This window comes from Lepidochelys olivacea, assembly GCF_965140295.1.
Source record: "Lepidochelys olivacea isolate rLepOli2 genome assembly, chromosome: 3".
NCBI classification, from domain to species: Eukaryota; Metazoa; Chordata; order Testudines; family Cheloniidae; genus Lepidochelys; species Lepidochelys olivacea.
Genome location: NC_140413.1, coordinates 121,075,215 through 121,098,492, shown reverse-complemented (window position 1 = coordinate 121,098,492; position 23,278 = coordinate 121,075,215). Strand labels below are relative to the sequence as shown.

General features: G+C 41.5%; 1 protein-coding gene across 1 annotated transcript in view; it reads left to right on the top strand.

Annotated features, from left to right (window-relative positions):
• Positions 1 to 23,278, top strand: part of EZR (ezrin) — a 53,957-nt gene that overhangs the window by 7,949 nt on the left and 22,730 nt on the right. The window contains exon 3 of the mRNA XM_084623493.1: positions 12,657 to 12,740. Coding sequence (XP_084479619.1) covers positions 12,657 to 12,740 — 84 coding nt within the window. The remainder of the gene's footprint in view (positions 1 to 12,656; positions 12,741 to 23,278) is intronic.

Genomic DNA, 23,278 nt, shown 5'->3' with positions numbered 1-23,278 from the left:
AGAAATGGTGGTTTAATGTCTTGTCTTATTCGAAATTTAAAAACAAAAAAAAGTGGGCTACCTTATAGTAAAGAAAAAAGCTCTGCGCTTCTATTTGGAGACATTACACAACAAAAAACCTGATAATTTTAAAAGTAGGTCAGATTTTGAGACTAAAATTACTTCATGACCTTTACACATTTGCATGTGTGTGTAATTAGCACTCTTATTTAGTGCTTCTGTCCCAGGATCTCAATGTACTTCACATGATATTGGGTCTTGCATCAACCCTGAAGCAGATAAGCATTGTCCCATTTTACAGATGAGTGATCTTGTTCCCAGTTGTATGGTGGACTTTAGTGACCTCAGGTAAGCTACTGAAAATTGTACCTAGCCCACAGAAGTCTGGGACTGAGCTGGGAACAAAACTTGAGCCCTGACTTGCGTCCCCTTACTCTAACCACTGAGACCACACTCCTTTCCTGAAGGATGCAGTGGGCCACATCTGGCTTCTCCTCAGTCATGTGAGGTAACTCTTAGTAGCAGTATCGCTAATGAAGTAAGAGTAGAACTGAAGAGAAGGTTGCATTTCAGAAAGAACGCAGTTTGCAGTGGCACCAGGGGCTCAGGAATGCAAGCTGGGGCAAGGCTTTCATGCCACCTTCTGCATGCTAATAAAACATTTTTTTTTCCTACAGCTCAGCCTGCCTCTCACATCACTTATTATTAACAAAACAATTCCATCTTGGCTTGCACTGACCTCTCTTTACGTGAGAGCAAATAGTAATTATTATTTATCACTCAAAGCGTCTCCTTGACTAGAATGTAAAGTTTTTAAGGCAGTGCACTCCACAGATGCCCACAGAGAATGTGTAATGTGATGGAGGGAAGCAGGTAGCTGTGGAATGGGTGAAACCTAAGAAAAGAAGGGGGAGAAAAGGCTTGTGGTCAAATCGAATAATGCTTCGCTACCTAAAAGGTGCATTGGGAAATAATATTTAATAAAGCATTTTTGACACACATGGGATTGGCATGGTCTCTGAAACTAGGCACAGATGATAATGCCTTACTTTGGGGAAATTGTAAGTGTTGCCACCTCTTTTCATGTTCTCTTCTCACACATTCAGTTCCCTAAGAATATCCCTTCGTTTGCCATGATGCCTCCGAGGTAACTGCGGAGAGCCTGATTACTAGTAAGAGCTTTCCAATGGGTATAGCTTGTGCCTCTCATCCCTTTCTGGGCACGTTCTTACTCTTCCACTTCCCCCGGACCCTCACACTGTGTTTTCTGAACTGCCTGGACATGACCCTCTGGAAGTGTACATTACTGGCCTCTCCTTTCATCTGCTTTCCCTGTTCTCACTTCCTCACCCATTCATCTGCTCTGGCGGTGCCATACTTAGACCCACAACGTTCATAGAGCACCTCTTGAATAGTAATGTTATATACTGGTAGTGCTGAGACATTCTAAGCAGGTTGTGTTCATGCTACAGTGGCCAGCGTATTTAGTCATTGGACAAAATCTACTTTGAGAAGGGAAACCTGGACTGTGATAGTGCGTGTTCCTAGGCAACAAATTTACCATAGGATCTTCAGCTTCCACCAGATATGGACTGAAGGATCTTAAGGTTAATGCATCCTCCAGGGGGTGTACCATGAGAGAGTAAACTTTCAAAGCAATGCCACCACTGAGTGAAAAACACGAGTATTACTGGTTTGGGTTTGAGTTAAGCACCTGAACTTGCACTCACACTGGTAGTGGTTTTCCAGATTGATCCCTTAAATTTAATAAAGATACCAAGTGGTCTTGAAATATTTTATAGGGCTTATCCATAATATTAAGCTTTGTTTTATTTGATTACAAAAGGGTATTCTATTACACGGTCAAAAAACTACTAAAGCAATGTCAAATGGCTAAAAATCCCTGAAATTGTTTGTAAGCCTGAAAGTCTAGAATGTTTATTTCTAGTGTTAGTCAAACACTAATATTTACGGCTCTTGCTAACCATGGAGCAAACTTTGAACTCCATTTTTAGAGTCTAGACTGAGTGGCAATACATTCAGCAACTTCTGTAAACAAAGCCATTCATGTTTTAAAAGCTTCAGTTTAGGGTGTAAAGAGCTTATTCTTGTAAATACATTGAACTATATTAACAGGATGCAATTTTTTTGTGTACAGCTGTTGTGACAAAAGTGTCTAATCTGTAAAGGAGTTTCATGCAGTGGCTTGCAGATTTCCTTGGTGTTTACCATTTTAATACAAAGAATCTATTGTTTGCTGTGGTCTGTGAACCATTTGTCATCAAGAGGAGTAGTGCTGTGTTGAAGTAATCAGAAATGGTTGTGTGTTACAGCAGTTCTTGTGTGTACAAATATGGCACACTAAGTAAGTGCTAATAAAGTCTTTACCACATCCCCTATTCTGTAATAAGCCAAATAATTAAAAGTATGTTAGCTTTTTTTAGTGGAAGACTTCAAAAGTTCTCTTCACTTTTTAAAAGCCAGGCTGCATTAATAAAATGACAAACTCGATGTTATGACAAGTTTAAAGCTTAAAATTTTGGAACTTTCCAGGGCTAAATAAAATTGCTTTGTCTCACTGAAAAGTTGGGAATGTTTTTTGTTTTTATTTTTTGTCTTAAGCCATGAAAATTTGAGACATTGGATCTTAAACCTGTCACTCATCTGAGACTGAATGCTTGTTCAAGGTGAAGTTGGTACAAATGTAGTGTGGGAGGGGCTGCAGGAAGCCTGTGTTTGGGAGAGGAGGAGAAATGTTTCTCTGGGAAGTAGGTTTTTCTTTTAATGGCAATTGTTTGAAGCTGCTCAGAGGTCAACAACATTGAAAGCCCCAGGGAGGGGGTGAGTGAGCAGTATGCACGTGAAACTATTGATGCAGGATCAGTTAAACTTCTCACACAGATATCATAGCCATATCTGTGTATGCATGTAATCTAATGCTTTGCAGCCAAAAGGTTCCCAAACACTTGAACTATTTGCATAAAGCTCCACTGAAATTCAGCCACCTCTGGGATAGAGGGCAGCATGTAGTTTTGTTGCATGTCAGTGGAGGGGGGTAGAATGTTTTGGCCAAGGACACCAGTGCAAACCTGAATTCCAGTTTAAAAACTGGTGTGGTATTTTCTAATGTCCATTTAGACCAGAGAGGACTCTGTTTTGAGGTTTCTATCCCAGAGACACCCTCCCATTAAGCTGAAATAGTGCTCATTTATTTATCTTGGGCTGAAGAGCCAAGTTGGCCTTATTAATATAGCTGGCTGAAGAACAGGAATGAGTCTTTGTCTGCCCCCCCCAAGTCTTTTTTCACTCCAAAAAACTTTGACGTTTGACCAGCTCTATTTGTTGGGCTTTGATCTTATAATTCTAGAATTTTCAGACCAGGGGTCTCTGTTTTTGTGCACGTTGAAGTTACTTACAACAGTAGAAACTAAGTTTAAAACAGTGTCCTACAATACCTTGGGCAAACCCTATGGAATTAAGTAAAACCTTACCGAATGACGTTTAATAGCTTTGGGGTCCATTGTATTGAAAATGCATATGTTTATGTACTATTGTGGGCTTGTATGGAACTTCGCTAGGAGGAGGAAGGATTAATTTAATCTTTGGGAGATAATGTGAACTTCAAAAGATTACATTGACCAATATAGCGCAGACAATTAATCTTTTGGGATGATATGTGTGAAGTGGAATTCCTAGGAAGTACTGTACTGGGCAGGAGGGGATTGCAACCCCCAACCTACAATCTAAGCCTATGAAACTTCGCTCAGAGGGGAGACCTTTTGTCTGGTGATCACCTGTTGCAGGAGGACAGTTCAAAGACCCAAAGTGGATTCTCTAGGGACCAATAGACAAAAAAGGATTTTTGGATAAATAGCCTGGTTTTAAACAGGCCCAGGGCATTCATTCTGATCCAGTAAATGGACAGGACCCTGAGACCTTAGGAAAGCGTTGGAAGGACTGACACCAACTAGAGCCCTTGTGTATAGATGGATGGGGGTGATCTCTGGTAATCTTATTGGCATGTGTGTAGGTTCCTTTATTGTTTTTTTAATGTTTTCTCTGCCGTGCTTTTACCTTAATAAAATATGCTTGCTTAGAATGAACTGGGTAGTAACTTCTAATTAGCAATGACACTGTTTCATCTCTGAGACGAATAGTGAAGCAGGTCTGTTTAGGCAGGCTCTCTTTTGCTGGGAATAACGCAGTGAATTGTTCAGCCTGGAAATACTGTGCTCAGAGGAGAGAAATGTGAGTCTCCACTGAAGAAGAGAAATGGCTAGGAGTCCAGAAGCATGAAAGTGGGTGCCCTTGCTGGATCACCGAGGGGGAATACAGATGTCATTGCCCTGAACTGTGACAACTACCATTCTGACGTGTTGGTGTTTTACACTCACTTTGCCGTGCCATAAATAATTACATGAGGATAGGGTAATAGAGAATTGGGGCCCTGGACTAGCCACCCTAGAACCACAAATTCTCCTGTAAAGGAGGCTGTATTCTAGGCAACACTTCGCATTGCCATATTCCTATCTCTCTAACCCTCTCGTTTCTTTATGTAAGAAAATAACACTGTCTGTAATTGTGCTATCTTTAAAAAAAAAAAATGCTTAGGGAACTAAATCCTGCCTACCTCCCACTTTATTCAATAAGTAAAACCTCACTAACTTGCACTGATAAGCATTCTGCCTGTGACCGACTAACATCTGAAAGTATAAAAAAAAAGGAATTATTCTGTTTAATTCACAGAACCCAAGTAGAAGTATTATATAGCTTATAACACTGTTTCTTTTGTAGTTGTCTCTTGCCACCCTTCTATAGAATGGTAGCTAAAATTCATAGTTTGTGTTGCTTTGAATCCTTTTACTGTCAAAAGAGCTTTTATTACATTTATATAGCAAAGGGGAAGTATGCCTCAGCTGGAAAATTCCTTGACCCTCGTTCTTTCAAGTGCTATTTAGCTGAGATTCCCCAAATTTACATAATTATCCTGGAGTAGATTTCAGATTGTGACTCCTGGATCTGTTTTTAGGATACTGCCAATACAAGAACTCTTAAGGCTTGGTTACACTTACATTTTATAGTGCTCTAACTTGCTGGCTCAGGGGTGTGAAAAATCACACACCACCCCCCTCCCCAGCACAGCAAGTCAGAGTGCTTTAAAGCGCTAGTGTAAACAGGCTCCAAGCACTGGGAGCTGCATTACCAGCACTGGGAGCTAATCGCCTCCTGGAGGTGGATTACCAGGAGCACTGAGAGCTCTCTCCCAGCCCTTGCGTGACTGCACTCGCACTTCAGAGCACTCTCGCGACAGTGCTTTGAAGTTTCCAGTGTAGCCATGCCCTTACTTAAATGATGAATGTAAGTAGGTAGATACTACTGTGTACTAAAAACTCATTTAAGAAGGCATGAGTTACTATATTAAAACTGATAGCTTTCTTGTTAGAAAAATTGCCCTTGAAGTATAGTAAATTAGATGCAGTAAACATATGGGACAATCTGAAGCTATGTAATATACTTTTTTAAAAACTGAACTTCCTAAGGTTATTGAGCTGCTGTATTTACTTTCAGCATGTTTCTCCCACCTTGCCATGAAAGGCACAAAAGGTCTGTGACAAAGTCCAGCCTGTCCAATTTGAATTTTTATCTACTATCTAAACATTAGTGATTGATGTTCTAAATCTGCTTTGTAAACCCTGAAAAATAACTTTTAATTGTACTGCATGTTGTGGGAGGGGAGGGGGAGAAGAGGGGCGATTTGGGTGAATATGACCTAATGCCCACATTTGCTTGTAATGGGAGAAGAAACATTTAGGAGAAACTAATATCTGAGATGTAATGTTTTGCGGTTCAGTGTTAATAAGCAGATGTTGCATCATAGAAAGGATTATCTTGTATAGAGGCAAGTATCTCTTAGCAGTCTGATAGTGTCATTTATTTTGGAGACACAGATGAGTCCCATCTGGTAAAGACAAGTTCATAGCATGCTGTATGACTAAGAAGTATTTCCGTATTCTGTAACTTTAAAACTTTAGTGCCAGTCTAGCCGTGTTTCTTACCATGTTATCTGTCTAGGTATGTGAGTTGCAGTTGTTCTCTTCTTCCCCTCTCCCCACCCAAGCTGCCAGCAAGCACTTAAAGTTTTGAGCCAATCTGAACTTGATATTTGTTACCTGGGGCAGTTGGAGGCTGGCACTTTCAGAGGAAATTGAACTAGGATCCTCGTTTAGGAAAGGGAGGATAGGCAGACAAAGGTGAAAGTAGTGCTGGCTGTTTCCTGGCTCAGAGGTACCCAGAAGACTGATTTCCTTCAGAGCAGTTCCATAGAACTTCTTGGGAGGGACATTATGATCACAGAGGGCAGTATAACCTTTAAAATCTACATTAAAGCCCAAACATTATAAATTAGTTGACCTTTCTTTTGTACTATACTGACACAGAACACTTTAAAAGATGTGTATGACATTCTCTGTCAAATGTCTGTCTTGATCTTTCTACTGAATTCAAAAAACTTAAAATACCAAGACAGGCTAGTTTAGTGAGCAACAACATTGCAGATTTCGTGATGAAATAAAAGATGATCAAGGAGGGAGTGACTGGAAACAGTGGTAGTTTCCACAAATGGCTTCTCCTACTCCTGTCTCAATAGACTTTTTCAAGAGGAGTCTCTTTATTTTACAAGCAACGTTGGGTTACAAATTAACTATTTTAAGAGGATAAGCACAAAATTGGTCCTTATAACTTAGAACACAACTATTTAAAAAGACTGGGTTAAAATTCCATTCTGAAATTTTTCAGTGAGTGTACATGCTCACATGCTAAGTCAAACAGCTTATGCTGCTAAAAACATCAGACTTGCTGCCTTTTATTTATTTTGAAGAACTTTGGTTCAGAAATTAAGTAATGTTTCAAAGGAACACACAAAGTACATGACTTCATTCCATCACTGAAGTGGAAATACAAGCCTAACGGAAAACTGAGTAGAAAAGAATGCTTTTCTCTTTAGCCAGAAAATCAAGAATTAAAACAAATAGATCATGGATTAGCGTTGACTAGTTCTTGACTTCTAATTTTTTTTTTCTAAAAAAAGCTTAAATCTTCCTTAAACATTGTAGTTCAAATTAATAGTTGTCTGAGCCTTTGCTGAAGAATGGAAACACAAACCACAGATTAAAAGTCTGGTTATAAAAGCCCTTGCCTTCTCAACTGCTTCAGCTTTCATACTCTAATTTTCCAGACATTGGTGTCTTCTGCAGTAGAGAAGACCTTTATCCTATGTACCACCTCTCCACCCCCAAAATAGTCTTCAGAATAAACCTTTCAGGCCTCATTTATGCACTGTATAGAATCATAGAATATCAGGGTTGGAAGGGATCTCAGGAGGTCATCTAGTCTAACCCCCTGCTCAAAGCAGGGCCAATCCCCAGTTTTTGCCCCAGATCCCTAAATGGCCCCATCAAGGATTAAACTCACAACCCTGGGTTTAGCAGGCCAGTGCTCAAACCACTGAGCTAAAGAAGTAAAAAAGGTCACAAGCTCAAATATTTTTCCTCCTCTTCTGGGTCACCTTTTAGGATAATGATAGAGGGGACCTATTTAAAAAAGAGAGATGAAGAGGGGGAAGATGCCTTGAGTTTAATTGCCCTTAATGAGGGATTAGTAAACCAACAAATTGGCCCTGCAAGGTGTAAAAGTTACAAGGAGTCTGGAACCCATTCCTGATACACACTACAAAAATACCCAGTGATGAGTTTAGTAGATAATAGCATAAAAGCTGTTTTCACGCTAAGCTGCGTTTTATGCTTTTTGTACCATTTTATTTCAAAATCCTCTGCAACTTTAAGAGGTAATCAAAATTGCTAAAGACCTAATCCTACAAAGAGAACCATGTGGCTGGAATTCAGTGTGGAGTTCCATTTACTTCATTGGGGTCCTGTGCAACTACAGGTGTCTGCCTGTACTGTTCTCTCTACAGCTTCTGAACATGGGGCCTTATCTAAACACAAGTTGTACCAATTTAAATCTGTTTAAAGACTGGCATAGTCAAAGCATTGTAACACCCCTCGTGTGGATGCTCTTGAATCATTTCAAATTAAAAATCTGTTCAAGTGTCCACAATCAGATTTGCACTGAATTTTAACTGCCCAGTTTCTAAACCATACCACAGCTTCTGTGCTGCTGCTGGCAGCAGCTCTGCCATCAGAGCTGGGCTCCCAGCCAGCAGCCGTTGCTCTCCAGCTACCCAGCTCTGAAGGCAGTACTGCCACCAGCAGCAGCGCAGAAGTAAGGATAGCGGTATCAGAACCACCCCCCCCCTGCACACACACACCCCCACACACAACTCCTTTTTGGGTCAGGACCACTACAATTACAACACTGTGAAATTTCAGATTTAAATAGCCGAAATCATGAAATTTACGATTTTTAAAATCCTATGACCGTGACATTGATCAAAATGGACTGTGAATTTGGTAGAGCCCTACTTAAAAAGATACTGCTGATCTGATACTAGATTAAGTAGGTAGGAGCAGAGCAGCCTTATTTATGGGTGGGTCTGAATTAAATTTTTCTTCATACTTTTCTGTCCCAATAACAAGTAGGTTGTTCAGAGTAGACATTGTTCAAGTCCAAATCATAGGCTTAGTGTTCCATAGTCCAGTAGATAAGGCTTGTAAAAACTGTGATCTTAAATCTGAGCAGTTTGACTCAAGGCTGGGTGTAAACTTATTTTATGATCATGCTGAAAAGCTAAGAGAGGAGATGATTATATAGTTCATCACTTGCACAGTTCTCTCTCTGGCTCTGGGATGGGGTGTGTTCATTCTCCTCATCTTTTCCACTCCGAGTGCACAAGAGTCTCTCTGCACAGGCCAAGCCATGTGTTTTGGGTTTTTTTTTTTTTTTTAGACTTCTGTATATGAAAACACAACACAATATTTAATACATTTGTTTAAGGCCCTGATCTTGTAAACATAAATAAATAAATATATACATGCCTACTTAATTCTATGCTTGTGAATAAATTATTCGATGTCCATAAGTGTTTGCAGGATTGGGGCCTAAATGTGGAAAGCCAGCATCTTACTGTTCAGCACTTGTATATGCTAAAGTGTAAATATTTCATACATTGTGTATAGTACATACATTATCCCTTTTACTTTTCTGAGCTTCTACCATATTGGTGGGTTTTGCTCTCCCTTAGCTAGGGGCCAAATTTCAGTCTTGGGATAATGCCAAGATTTATTAGTGATGTCCTAAATGGTGAGCTGTCGTGCTGTCCCGTGCAGAGATGACTTCCCCTTTGGAAGTCTCCCTCTTATGCATCAGGCTTCCTCCTTAACTCCCTTCCACTGAGGTTTCTGTTGCTGATAGGTTAGTAGTCTATCTGCTCCTACCATAGCATCTTCTCCATTTTGTCTGTACCTATGCAATTTAGATTGTCTGCCTGTTTGCTTTGGCTCTCATCTGTAGCCACTACTTTTCTATGGGCCTTGCTGATTACAGTTCTGGCATCAACCTCACCTTATGGGAAAAAAAGTCCTTGTAATCCCTGACTCCTACCAATGGTCTCAAGGAGGCTTAGGCTCTAGACATTGCCTTTGTTACCTTGCCTCAGAGACCAAAAACTTCTACCATGTCTCTGTGTGAATATCTCAGAATCAGCTTTCAGATGGACCACAGAGCTCTTGTTTAGAACAAGGCTTATTAGGAGGGAGGGAGGAATTGCGGGGGGGTGCCTCTTAGATGGAAGACTCCGTAGCCTTACCAGGAAGGCCACAGACCCTTGAAAGTACAGTGGATAATTGAAAGCATGTTTCTCTTTCTAGAGATCAGTCTCTTCAGCTATCCAAGTCCTTGTCTGACCTCTTTGGCACTGACAGAGATCCAGGCCTCAGAACCAAGTCCTTCCCTTAGCTCTGCTGGCCACTTAAAAGTTGATCATGAACCATTTTTTGAAATGCAGAGTGAGAGGGTTCATTAACTTAGTTTCATAGTCCCTTCGTTGTCTCAGTCTAAGGAAATTTAATATCTGGATGAACCAGGCAGCCAGTCCAATACATGTTTAGCATTATGGTATAGCCCCACTGCAACAGAGAGCAGATAGTTTACACATTAACAGTTTTGCCCTATGTTCTTACAGCTAACCCCTGTTTAAACAACTGAAAAATAAATGTGAGATGTGGGACCTTTATAAGGGCGCACAGTAGCTGATTGTATGGCTGTTTTCTGTAGCTTCTTTCAATTCTTAAAAATGAAGTATAACCAGGAGGATACCTTGCTATTGGAGTACTTAATCTTTGATATCCTTTCAAACTAGGGAGATAAAGAACTCTTAATATTCCCACCACTCATACTATAATGATGTGCTAGTTATTACTAAATCAAGAAGTGTCTCTTATGTCAGTTGGAATGCCATGTATAGGTAGGCAGTAGGATTCAACTCTACGACAGTAGGAAAAATATCCTTTCAACCTCCCTAAAATCTCTGCAAAAATGTACTTTACCCCACAATGTGGCTTTCAGCCAAAAGTGTAAATAATCTAAAGGAACTGCAGATTTAAGGATTATGAATGTAAGCATTCCTTAGAGGGTGTGGGGAGAGATTAGTGTATAATATTATCTGACTTTCTTGTGTTGCAGGGGGTGGGCAAGAAGATTTCTTATTTGGCAGGGGTTAGATCTTGAAATCTTGGTCTTGCCATTTCTAAATAGAACTTTTTTCTGCTTTCATGGCCCCTGCCCCCCGTTAGGTACCCCTAGTGCACATTGTCGAGTTGGAAAATCCTTCCCTTTTGACAGGAAAAAGCTTGCTTTATTTATAAGCATGGAAATTGGGTACTGTCTTACATTTTTAAGGCTCCTAGAACTCTGCAAATACTAGAGCTAGAGTGGAAAAGAAGCTTTTGAAAAGTTTAGATTTAGTTGAAAAGAAACCTAAACCTTCAAAATTCTCTCATGCTTGACAGTTTTTAAACAAATTGGGTCATCTAGCAGACAACTTCTGGGGTTTGGTCACGGGGGACACACAATTTTGCAACTGTTGATTCTCCAACAGGTAAATAACTAGAAGGAAGGAATGGGGAGAGTTTTCTAATAACTTGTTGTTTTAATGACTCTTGGCACCTATGTAACTCACTGAAAGTGTCTTATGTTCTAACTTGAAGGTGTTCCATTTTGTAATTAAATACATTAAAACTAGTATTGCCAATATTTTACAATTGACGTAAGTGTAGTTTTATATATAAATTATAATTTTAAAGGACAGTCTCCAGTATCTACATTATTTTTAAGTAGCAGAAAGCTATTTAAACTTGAAACACTGTGCAAAAGGGCAGATATTTCTCTTCTACCTCTTAATCCTGGTCTAAAATTTTTTTTTTAAATTTCACTGGTATAGAAGTTTCTCAACTATAGCAGACTTTTCTGGTCTGTTAGTTTTGGCTTTCCATAGTGTTGCATTCGTGATGCCTCCATCTTTTTCCCCCTAAGGAGGTGGAAAAATACACCAAAATGTACAATATGTAGCTGGTAAATAAAAATATCCTTGCATTATTTTAGAAATGCAAATTATACATGGAACAAAGAAGGAAGAGGAGGAGTACATCACATCCCCTTTCCCTCGTCTCACGTAGCAAAACTGCCTGTGGTTTCAGGTTCTTGTTCTCATGGTTTTTTTACCTCTCCCTTATGGATATTTATGTTGCAACCTTGGGGGTGAAGGGAGTAGTCTTCCTGAGGTGTGCAAAGTGCAATACTTTTTAGGTGACAGTATTGTTGTATCATACCTTCAGATAATCCTTTTCTGGGCTGACATTACTGTGCTGCTCCTTATACTTCCTGCAGGCTTGGTTGCTGCTTTCCTGGCTTTTTTTAATTAATAGGCAATTTCTTTGTTTACTAGTAAAATATCTCTAGTGTTCTGCATGCAATACTAACCTTTCCATTTTATACACTTGATCACTCCTTTTGCCTTTGAAATAAACACAATTAATCAGATTTATTATTATTAAAATACTTGTTCCACAGTGTTCTTAAACCTCCCTTAACACCTTTTTACATGCCGAGTAGATCTGTTATAAGCATAATTATTGATGTTTATTGGATTAATGCTGATTGGCTTGGAAGAATAATCGGCTGCCTTTTACCTTTAAAACCTCATGTTAAATCCCAAATTTAATTTGGTCATTATGACATCCTTTTAGGATTAAGGGGTATCTTAAATGCAGCGTGTGGTCCTTGCTCACCATGTGCTGTGCTCAGAAGCAATCAACACTAAAATGCTTTCTCATTTAACCAGAAGTCCAATCCAATTCCAGGCTGAGTAACAAAACCTGTGGAGCAATCTGGATAAGCCAGTGAAGTCAGTGCCCTTAATTAACTTTGTCTACGTGATAACACAAAACTCTAATTGAGGAATACACTAAAATGTAAATAGTCTTTTCAAAATAAAAAAAAGAGCAAGAGACTAGAGCCATTGTTAATGCTCATTGTCCGTGAGATAAAGATGCCTACAATGACTTTAAGAATTATTTTTACTGGAAATAATGCTTAAAAACATGTACAGTACTGGTTCTATGAAATATACATATAGTTCACACTGATGATATGGTTTTTCAATATTTTTTTTTTAAATCACACTCTACTTATTTTCTCTTTAGCTCAATGTTCGAGTTACCACTATGGATGCGGAGCTGGAATTTGCCATCCAGCCCAACACTACAGGCAAACAGCTATTTGACCAGGTCAGTTGTGCATGTGTGTGAAACCGTATTAGATTGTAAGCTCTTGTTCAGGTCAGGAGCCATTTCTCTTCTGTACAGGGCCTATCACAATGAGGTATTCTAAAGCCTGACTGTTGCCTTTGGACTTCGCCACAATAAATAAGCAAAGATTTTTTAAAATAAATAAATAAATGACCACTATTTTTAATATGAGCTTTCGTGAGCTACAGCTCACTTCATCGGATGCATACCGTGGAAACTGCATCCGATGAAGTGAGCTGTAGTTCACGAAAGCTCATGCTCAAATAAATTGGTTAGTCTCTAAGGTGCCACAAGTACTCCTTTTCTTTTTGCGAAGACAGACTAACACGGCTGCTACTCTGAAACCTCGCTTTATATTGAGTTTCTTTCTCCGGGTGCCAGAGGTGCAGTAGAGCGTGCTGGAAAGGTTTCACTGTGCACCGTGCTAGTTTCTTCCATTGCTGATGTGCTGTCCTGTGAAGAATGAGCTGTTTAAAACTTTTTCATATGGGTAATGTCTTACCCTAAGCTACTGATATGTCTTGTTGAGATTACAGTGACTTTTGTCTTTCTACTGGTGTAGAGGGCATACTGTAAAATGAGCCCTGATCTACAGTATACCGTTAGAGCAACATAGGGTAGATTGTCAACCTAACTATGTCAGTGTACACACTACAGCCTTGCTCCCATCAATATAAGTGCCCTACTACACCAACATAATAGGGCCTTGTTTACACTACTAATTTTTGTCAGCAAAAGTTAAAGTGCTTTAATTAAAACCGCATAATTAAAACCGCCATTGCATGTCCACACTAGCTCCTTGTGTCGGCAGAGTGCATCCACACTAGCAGCTCTTGCATCGACACAGAGCAGTGCACTGTGGGTAGCTATCCCACTGTGCAACTGGCCATGGGGTGCTTTGGGAAGGGTTTGCAGTGCCTCATGGGGCAGGTACAGAATTATGTGATGCAGGTTTCTCAATCACAGGGAGTCCCACTAGATTGAAAAAGCAGCTGACAACTGAAGTGTGTTGGGGGAGAGAGGAGAGCAGTGTGTCTGGGGCGGGGGAGTCAGCAGGCTGACTGACCTGTCCTGGGGGAGGGGGACACGTCAGGCCCTGGCGGCACAGCAGCTTCTCCCGAAGCAGCCCACTCTGTCTGCCTGCCTGCCTCCCTGCCTGCAGTTCTGTGATTCCCTCAGAGTTCTCCCACAGCCTCCTCAGCTCAGTATTGTGAGCAGCTCTGTGAGCTCTCCGTGCTGAGGGATGTCAAAGCAGCACAGCAGTCCAGTCCCCCATCCTCTCTCTCTCCCCCCCCCCCGCCCTGTTCCTAGTGCAGGGCAGAATAGGAGCATTCCACCTTAATTATTTGCTCTTTGCTCTCCAAATGGAGCAGCACCGCTCAGCTGTTGGATACTTCAGGTAGCTTTGAAAGGGGAGGGGTGCATGTCTGCAGGGCAGCGGAGATCAAAACAGTGAGCAGAGCAGCTACAGCAGGCATTGTGGGATACTGGTGGAAGCCACTTACGTGGACAAAACAAACAGCAGTGTCTACACTGATGCTTTGTCACTTTGACTTTGCTGCAGAAAGCTTTATGCCTCTCGTTGAGGTGGTTTTATTTTGTTGGCAAAACAGCAGAATTTTGCCACCAAAAGTAGCTTTGTAGTGTGTACAAAGGCAGCTTTTGCCGACAAAACTTTGTAGTGTAGACAAGGCCTAACTCTACCTCCACGAGAGGCGTAGGGCTTATATTGGTATAGTTAGGGCCACTATGTCCATGTAAATGCTGCTTACTTATGTCAGCTGTTGGCTGTCATTCTTGTCAATTTCATGGCTCCAGGCTGGAGCTGTGAAATTGACAAGAAAATCCTCCCCACTCCCAGCCAGGCTTCTGCCCCCTGCACAGGCTCCCTGCTGGGAGCCAGGCTGCCTCCGGGGTCCTGGCTCCATGCTCCACACGAGAGCATGGGTGCTGCCTGGGCTTCCCATACTGTCCCTCTTAAGTCAGTGGAATGTACACCACTGACGGAAGGAGGGTAGTGTGGATATGAACTCCGCAGTAATTACTGCAGGAGCTGTAAGCAGTGGTGAGCTGGAGCCAGTTCACACCAGTTCGCTAGAACCGGTTGTTAAATTTAGAAGCCCTTTTAGAACAGATTGTTCCGTGAGGGACAACCGGTTGTGAAAGGGCTTCTAAATTTAACCGGTCAAAAGTGGCACCTTAGGCACCGACTCCATGGGTGCTCCAGGGCTGGAGCACCCAAGGGGAAAATTTGGTTGGCGCAGAGCGAAGTGTGGAGTCCTGGTGGTGCTTACCTGGGGCAGCTCCCAGGAAGCATCCGGCAGGTCCCTCTGGCTCCTAGGGACAGGGTAGCATAGCTAAGGGGGGAGCAGTGGGAGCGGTCACTCCTCCCACTGATCACATCAAAAGTGGCGCCTTAGGTGCCGACTCCCTGGGTGCTCCCAGAGCACCCACTGGCAGCTCCCTGCCCCACCCCCGGCCCCAGCTGACCTCTGCTCCGCCTCCTCCCCTGAACGCACTGCCCCGCTCTGCTTCTCCACCCCCCATCTCCCCCAGCTTCCTGCAAATCAGCTGTTTGTGCGGGAAGCCGGGACAGGCTGAGAAGCAAGCGGTGGCTTCCCACTCAGGCCCAGGGAGGCAGAGCGGAGGTGAGCTCGGGCGGGGAGGGGCGTGAGGAGGGCCGCCAGCGCTGCAGCAGGTAACCCGGGGGGGGCGCACGGGCGGGCGCAGGGGAATCGCTCCCTGCCCCAGCTCACCTCTACCACCCTCAGCCTGAGCGGGAAGCCATGGCCTGCTTCTCAGTCTTCCCTGGCTTCCCGCCGAACAGCTGATTCGCGGGAAGCCAGGGGTGGGTGCGGAGAAGCAGGGTGGGGCGGTGCATTCAGGGGAAGAGGCGGAGCGGAGGTGAGGTGAGCTGTGGCCAGGTGCGGGGCAGGGAGCTGCCAGTGGGTGCTCCAGCCCCGGAGCACCCAGGGAGTCCGCACCTAAGGCGCCACTTTTGATGTGATCAGTGGGGAAGCGACCGCTCCCCCTACTTAGCTATGCTCCCCCACCCCTAGGAGCCAGAGAGACCTGCCAGATGCTTCCTGGGAGCTGCTGCAGGTAAGCACCGCCGGGACTCCCCACCTCATCCCCCCGGCAGGTGCCTCTGGCTCTTAGGGGTGGGGTGGGCACCCACTATGGTGGCCCATGAGACCTTCCTGCCTGGTTCAGGGGGATGGGGGTGGATGGGGTAGGGATCCTGGGCGGGGAGGGGCATCAAGGAAAGCGGGGCTGTTGGATGGGGCAGGAGTCCCAGGAGGTGGGCAACGACCCCCTCGTGGGGTGAGGAGGGAACGTGTTAAGGTTTTGGCGGCTCATCACTGGCTGTAAGTCGACCTAATATAGGTCTATATGACAATATGAGGATTGTGTGTTAAGGGAGAATTCTTTTAATAACTGAATATACACTAGAACATCAGTTACGAACACCAGAGTTAGAAACTGACCGGTCAATCACATTAGCTCATTTGGAACCAAAAGTACACAATCAGGCAGCAGCAGAGACCAAAAAAAAAAAGGCAAGTACAGTACGTTGTTAAACGTAAACTACTAAAAAAAAGAAAGGGAAAGTTTAAAAAGATAGATGGTTAAAAGCAGCATTTTCTTCTGCATAGTAAAGTTGTATTTAGTCAATGTTCAGTTGTAAACTTTTGAAAGAACTGTAACCTTGCATTCAGAGTTACGAACATTTCAGAGTTACAAACAATCTTCTTTTCCAATGTGTTCATAACTCTGAGGTTCTACTGTTTATATAAATATGATGAACACACTTATTTCCATGAGGTAGCTTTTTAAATATCTGGGTTAAAATATTGCGTACATGAATTGCTGTAATACCTTGTACTTCTACAATAACACCTCTTGATTCAAGTCTAAGTACCTGCCTTTGGCAGTTGCCTTATCACCATTCTGTGCAGATGGGGAAGCAAGGAGGAAACTGAGGGACAGCAGATGTGAGTTGGCTGCAGAGTAGCAGGACCCCAGGAGAGTCAGGCATTTTGTATATTAAGTGTAACCGCTTTTTACAGGGCACATCCACCCTGTGCATTAGGACAAAGCAAAGAGGCTGGCCACTGGTGTTTGTGGGTTCTTCAAGACACACAGGACTTATAAAAGGAATGAGGAGTACTTGTGGCACCTTAGAGACTAACAAACTTATTTGAGTATAAGCTTTCGTGGGCTAAAGCTCACTTCATTATAGGCACTGAAGAACATGGCCAGCCACTCCTCTTGCTGTTGCTCTGAGGATATGCTTAAAAGAAACAGCATGAGCTCATCCCTGCTGTCACTAGTAGGAGGTGGGGCTGCTGTGGCTTAGAACAAGGAAGAGGCAATGATTGGATTGAGGCAAGTGGCATTTTTGTAAACCTTTTTGTACCTTTTTTTGTACGTGTAACAAATACCCAAGAGTTCTCACTGATTGGGTAGAACAGAAATAGGCCAAGAATGGCCTAATTTATCCTAGGCTTGCTTTTTGCAAAGACCTAGCTATGCTTCTGTATATATGAGAGATGAATTCACAGCTCTTGCTTGAAGGAGAACTTGTTTGTAATCATAAAGACTCCTGTATGCCAACAGAGCATTAATATTGCTTGGAAAGAGAGACTAAAACTGTACACAAAAATGGCAACTTTAGCTTAACGTCTCTTACAAAATGTTGAATGAGTTGGGTCAAACAGTTTTTCTTTGCTCCTCTACTGGTCCTTTTGTTAAAAGGCTGTGTAGTCTGGCTTTCAGCTCAAGTAGGCAGAACTGGCTGAATAGCATGCATTCTTTGTACAAATGTTGTCAGTACACTTTGAATGACATTTCAGACAAGAGTTGGCCAGAGCCAACTCAATCTTGTGGGAACTGTGTGGATTCCTTTTCTATAGAAAAGATAGTTTGAGTGGCTTTTGTTTTGGTCTGACTTGCATTCATTGCTGTACTTGAACGCTAACTTGCAATACCACATTTTATTGTAAGAATGACACCATTTTAATTTCTTTTAATCACTACAGACCTGGGCTAGATTTGAAATCTATAGACGGTTTGCCAAATCTCAAATAAAATGACTTTTAATTGAAGCAGCATTTAGTTGTATGACCTAGCTACTGTAGCTACCTGTAGATCTGGCTTGACTTGCTACCCAGAAAATATAGGAGGGATGCAGCAGGAAGGAGGAGAATATATTTACTTGAATCTTTCAGGATATAACTTTCAAAAGTACCAAAGTCTCACTTTCAAAAATGATTTAGGAACTATTGAAAAATCTTATCCTCAGTCTTCAGTGTTGCCTGCTATAGATGCAAGTCAAATATTTCAGGCAGAAATGATTGTTTTCCTTGAATTTAGCCAGAAGCTGGCAGTTAGCATGTGAGAATTCCTTTTAAAAAAAAAAATCAGCAACTATGTTGATTACCACAGGGGGGGCGGTGTATAGATTCAGTGGCCATGGTTGATTAGTGATAGACAATCTGTAAGTTACAGCAATGCACATGACTCAAGGGAAACTGGAATTCAATGGAGACATTACACAGAGGAATTACAAGCTAGATGCCCTACTTAAGAACATAAAGGTCATCTCACACACCTGTGGGGGCCATTTCCCCTTGTTTGAAGTGTGCCATTTTAAAAAAACAAAAACAAAATATGCTCTTGCACAACTCAGAATGCGAGCCGTATGATTCTTGTGCCCTACTTTGGCTGACTCATAAGTGAAACGCTAATTTTATTAAAAATAGACTTTAGGTCAAAACGAATCTTATGTTGTCGTCAGCCAGAAGACTCCACTAAAATCTGTGGTTTTTGACGGTGGTAGGTGGTAAGAGGAACACACAGCAACGAGTAACTGGTACATAACTAGAAAAGGAGTACTTGTGGCACATTAGAGACTAACAAATGTATTTGAGCATTAGTCTCTAAGGTGCCACAAGTCCTCCTTTTCTTTTTGCGAATACAGACTAACACGGCTGCTACTCTGAAACCTGGTACATAACTAAAATCCCTCCTCCTTCCCAGCGGCAGAATTGGTTGGTTCCATCACAAAAAGCCCGAGAGGTTCCTGAGGTCCAGTTGTATTTTGAAGAGTGGGGAATTGAGCTTTACTCCAAACTCTCTGGCAGGGAGATAATGGTGACAAGAACGCCAACTCTCAAAATCAATTCTGCTGCACAAAGCCCAGTTCTCGTGATTTTTATTGCAAGTGTCATGATGGGAGGTTTTTATTAAAGTTCCACCTGTAGCACTCAGGTTATCAGAAAATCTCAAGTTTAATTGAAAAATATATAGTTTTCTAGCCTCCATGGCTGCAGAGAAAAGCTTAAAAAAATGAGCCCCAAGTCTTCAAAGTCAGATTTTTAAATGCATTTAGGTGCCTAACTCCTATTTCAATGGAAGTTAAGCTCACACACACAAATCTGCCCCCAGCAACTGAAGACAAAGAAGCCTAATTTTTTTTTTAAATCTCATGAGTTCTGATTTGAATCAGGATTTGACTGTGTGCGGATGGTAATACAGAAAACCTGGGTCAAACCACAAAATCCAGTAACTGGATTCATGCATCAGCTCACCACTGAGACCTTTTAAAACAACTTAAAATATATATATATATATATAATATGGGTGTGTGTGCTTCCCATGGTCAAGAAGGCAAGTAAAGAGTACTGAAGCAGCAAATTCTAGAGTCTCGTCTCCATTCCAGATGGAGTAAGATGCTTCGTAATTCTATGAAAGCCAACTAACAGCAGCATGCTAATTGAAAGGGGAAGATGAAAAAATAAGACCACATACTAAAGTTATTTTTATTGCCTACAACCAACACAGTCACACTGCAGGGCCTAATCCTACTGCTCTTCTTTGAATGGTCCCTTAGGAAACACTATGGTAGCCAATAGGAGTACTCCATGAGTTAAGCAAGCAGGATTTTGCTCATTTTTGCAATGAAGGACTTAAGCCTTGTCCTCAGTACAATTAAACCATTTTAAATTAAAATCATGTTCAACAGAACTATATTTAAATCTACTCTCCAGCAAGGTTACAACTCATTTAAAAAGGCTTTTAAGTTCAAGGATCATTTGGCTCTTTCCAGATCAAATAAAGCAATTGTACTAATTTAAAAAGTCAAGACACTATTTTAGCTGATAGCATACATTATTTAGTTTGACTACCCCGTCCTTCAAATAGGCAGACCACATGCCAAATCTGGACCATCAGATGCCTTTGAAAGGACCCAGAAATTGTAGTTACTTATTTTTTTTTTTATTTTGTTTTTCTCTGGGAGTCTGGACCCTGACTATACCTTGACCAAGAAATGTGTAGCCTGACAAAAAATAGACTACCTCTGTTGCAGGGGATAACCTAGTTCACCTTGACAAGCTATTACAAATGGTCTACTTGACAGATGCTGCTCCCTTTACCCTCTAGGGATTTCAAAATGTTAACTCCAGGCACTACACTCAAGATAGGTTTTCACAGATCACAAGAATGTGAAAATGCTCGCTCATACGCCATGATGGTCTGTGATTTTAACAAGTCATATAGAATTAACATGTGCTCACATTTTGCATAGGTACTTAAAAAAATTACATGATGCAATAATTAAAAAAAATAAGCAGATGGTATGTAGCTTTTTAACTCAGTACTTTTCCTATTATTTTGTTTGTATTAAAGATATTGACTAGATGGGAAATCAGCCACTGATAGAGATGGGACTAAGTTTTGGCTAACTGATATTTGATCAGTGTGAATGTACAAACAGAATGACACAAACTGGACTACAGATCTTAAGTTTAATCACAAAAATTGTTTGTTAATTAAGCCAGAAGCTCTCAAAGTAGGGGTTGCCTTCCCAAGTGTATTCTCAGAAGCGGTTTAAAGGAAGAGTGTGTGCCACAAACTTGATCCCATTCCATTACCCATAAGTTACCATGCAGAAACTAGTGGCTGTTTTTGAAAGATTGTAGGAATCCAGGATTGTGAAACACCTTGTACTGTGGGAAAAGAATGAAGACTCTGAATATGAGCCTGATCTAAAAGGAAAGGGGTTGGAACATTCATAGGCTTAACTATTTTATCATTTAAAAAAAAAAAAATCTTCACACAAGCCAGTGAAGTAGTTTCTAATTAAATAAAGGTTGAGAGGTCTGCTATACACACAGTAAGTTTTGTGGATTACTAGCAAACTCTGTTTTCAGAGCTTGCACTACATGTATTAGAGCCTGCTCATGCAGATTTCAATCTTACTGCTTACTTCAATCTGTGCTTTCAGGTACACTGAGATTTACAGGCTTGTTTGGGCTTGTCTACATAGGGAAGTTGTTTGGAATAGTGGAATAACTGTTTTGCGATAGCTTAGTCTATCAATTCCCCCATATAGACAAGCCCTTCGCATTACTACAAGCAGAAAACCAACTGATGTTCAAAAGCCTGAAACTAGGCTACTGGGGTAATGAATTAGGCCAATTTAAGATGAATACTTGATGTTATACTTCCAGTGCTCTACATTCTAGTTTGAGGGATGGGATATTTTCCCTTGTCTTTTGAAATCTGTAAGTTTAACAATATCAACATTCTAACAATGGTAAACATTCTAAGTAGGATGTTTACCAAAAAAGGAAATAGTGGTCTACATCTGTTTGTCTTCTAGAACATGGGTGTATTTACAAACACTTATACAGAAAGCATAACTTGAGAGAATAGCATACATTGTGGCTCCTTTCGGCAGAAGACTACTGAAAGTCCAATTCTGCTCCAGATAGTGATTCTAAACATGGGAGCGGGGAGAAAATCAATCCTCTGTGGATTTCTAGATAAAGTGTGCCGCCTCCCAAAAGAAAGACGCCTTCCGACTGCCAGCCCTGAAAACTCCAGCTATGATATTATCGTCTATCTGATTCCTTTCATACTTTCACATCACCAGCAATGAGGGTTCTGCAGCCCAAGTTAGATGTGTTCAGTCAAGTGGTGGCTTTTGCCAGACTATAAGTGCTCTTTAATCAAAACACTCCCTAAAACACACATGAAAAAATTCACTGCCAGATTGTGACTTTAAATTGGAAATAAACTGGTACTTTAGTAATGAAAATTGAGTTCACAGTCACCTTTCCTTTTAAAGTCTCCCATTGCTGGGCAAAGGCCCACACAAATAATGGACTGACTGAGTAGTGATATTAAATCTCATGCTTCAGGATTTAAGACAATCTAATTATTAGGGGTTAGGACAACTGGGGGGAGGGGGCAGATTATCACACATCTGCCTAATGTGCGGTTTCTTGCCCCTTCCCCTAAGGCATCTGTTGCTGGACCCTACTGGAGACTGGATACTGAACTAGATGGATCCTGGGTCTAGCAAGTCTTACGTTCCTAGTCAGTTTCACTGTTTCTACACACCTAATGCAAAGTGAACAAAATGAAAGAGCAGGAAAATTATTTCTCTCTAATCTTAGGTGTCACTTGCAATAGCAGAAGGTAAGCCCACCACCACACGCACATAGTCTGAAGTTTTTAAGTGGATGTTATCCCTTTATGGTAGTTTATAGGTTGGGTTTTTTTTTTAATCAAGAAGACTTTCCTTTTCTTAATTCATATAGAAAGCCTGCTTCTAGTCATTACCTTGTTACAATTGCCCTTTACATTGCACTGTTGGGGAGTCCTTGGGAGCCAACTTCTGCATGGACTATGGCAAGATGTTGGGTAGACTATAGCTTTATTCTGCATAGCAGCTATTGTCACACAGCAGAGTGCCTCAGCAACCAGAAACGATTCAGGTGTGGGAGTTTTAAAATGAAGGTCAGTTTATGTTTCAATCTCATCCCTTCAAAACATAAAAACCCAACACTCTCTCTCAATGCAGCTTTTCAATTAGACATAGTTGAGTATTGCTGTTCACCTGCAGCCCCCAGAGCTAACTGGTTTCTGATGGGGAACTGATCCCCAACTCTTGTTCTTTTTAATTGTTTGATGAGCGATGGGAAGAGTTGCTGGAACAGAATATCATGATGGGATAAATAAGACTTTAAAAATATGTGTGTCTGCTTTGGATTATGTCCACATACATTCTCCATAGACACATGGACCTCCCTAGCCCTCTCAGCATTTACCCCAATATAGAACAAATTCCTGAGGGAAATTAAATAAGATCTTCTCATTTCAGTATGAGCTTTTGGCACGGTACCTTTTTAAATTTCTGTTTCACTAGCTACCTCATTTTTGTGTAGTCTCCCTTTCTGAAATTAAATGCTACTGTGTTGGGCTGGTGTGGTGTTTTCCCTGCCACGGGGATGTTACATTTAATTGTATTGTGGTCACCGTTACCAAACGGTCCAGTTATATTCACCTCTTAGACCAGATCCTGTGATCCATTTGGGACTAAATCAAGAATTGCCTCTCCTCTTGTGAGTTCCAGGACTAGCTGCTCCAAGAAGCAGTCATTTAAGGTGTCAAGAAACTTTATTTCTGCATTCCATCCTAAGGTGATATGTACCCAGTCAATATGG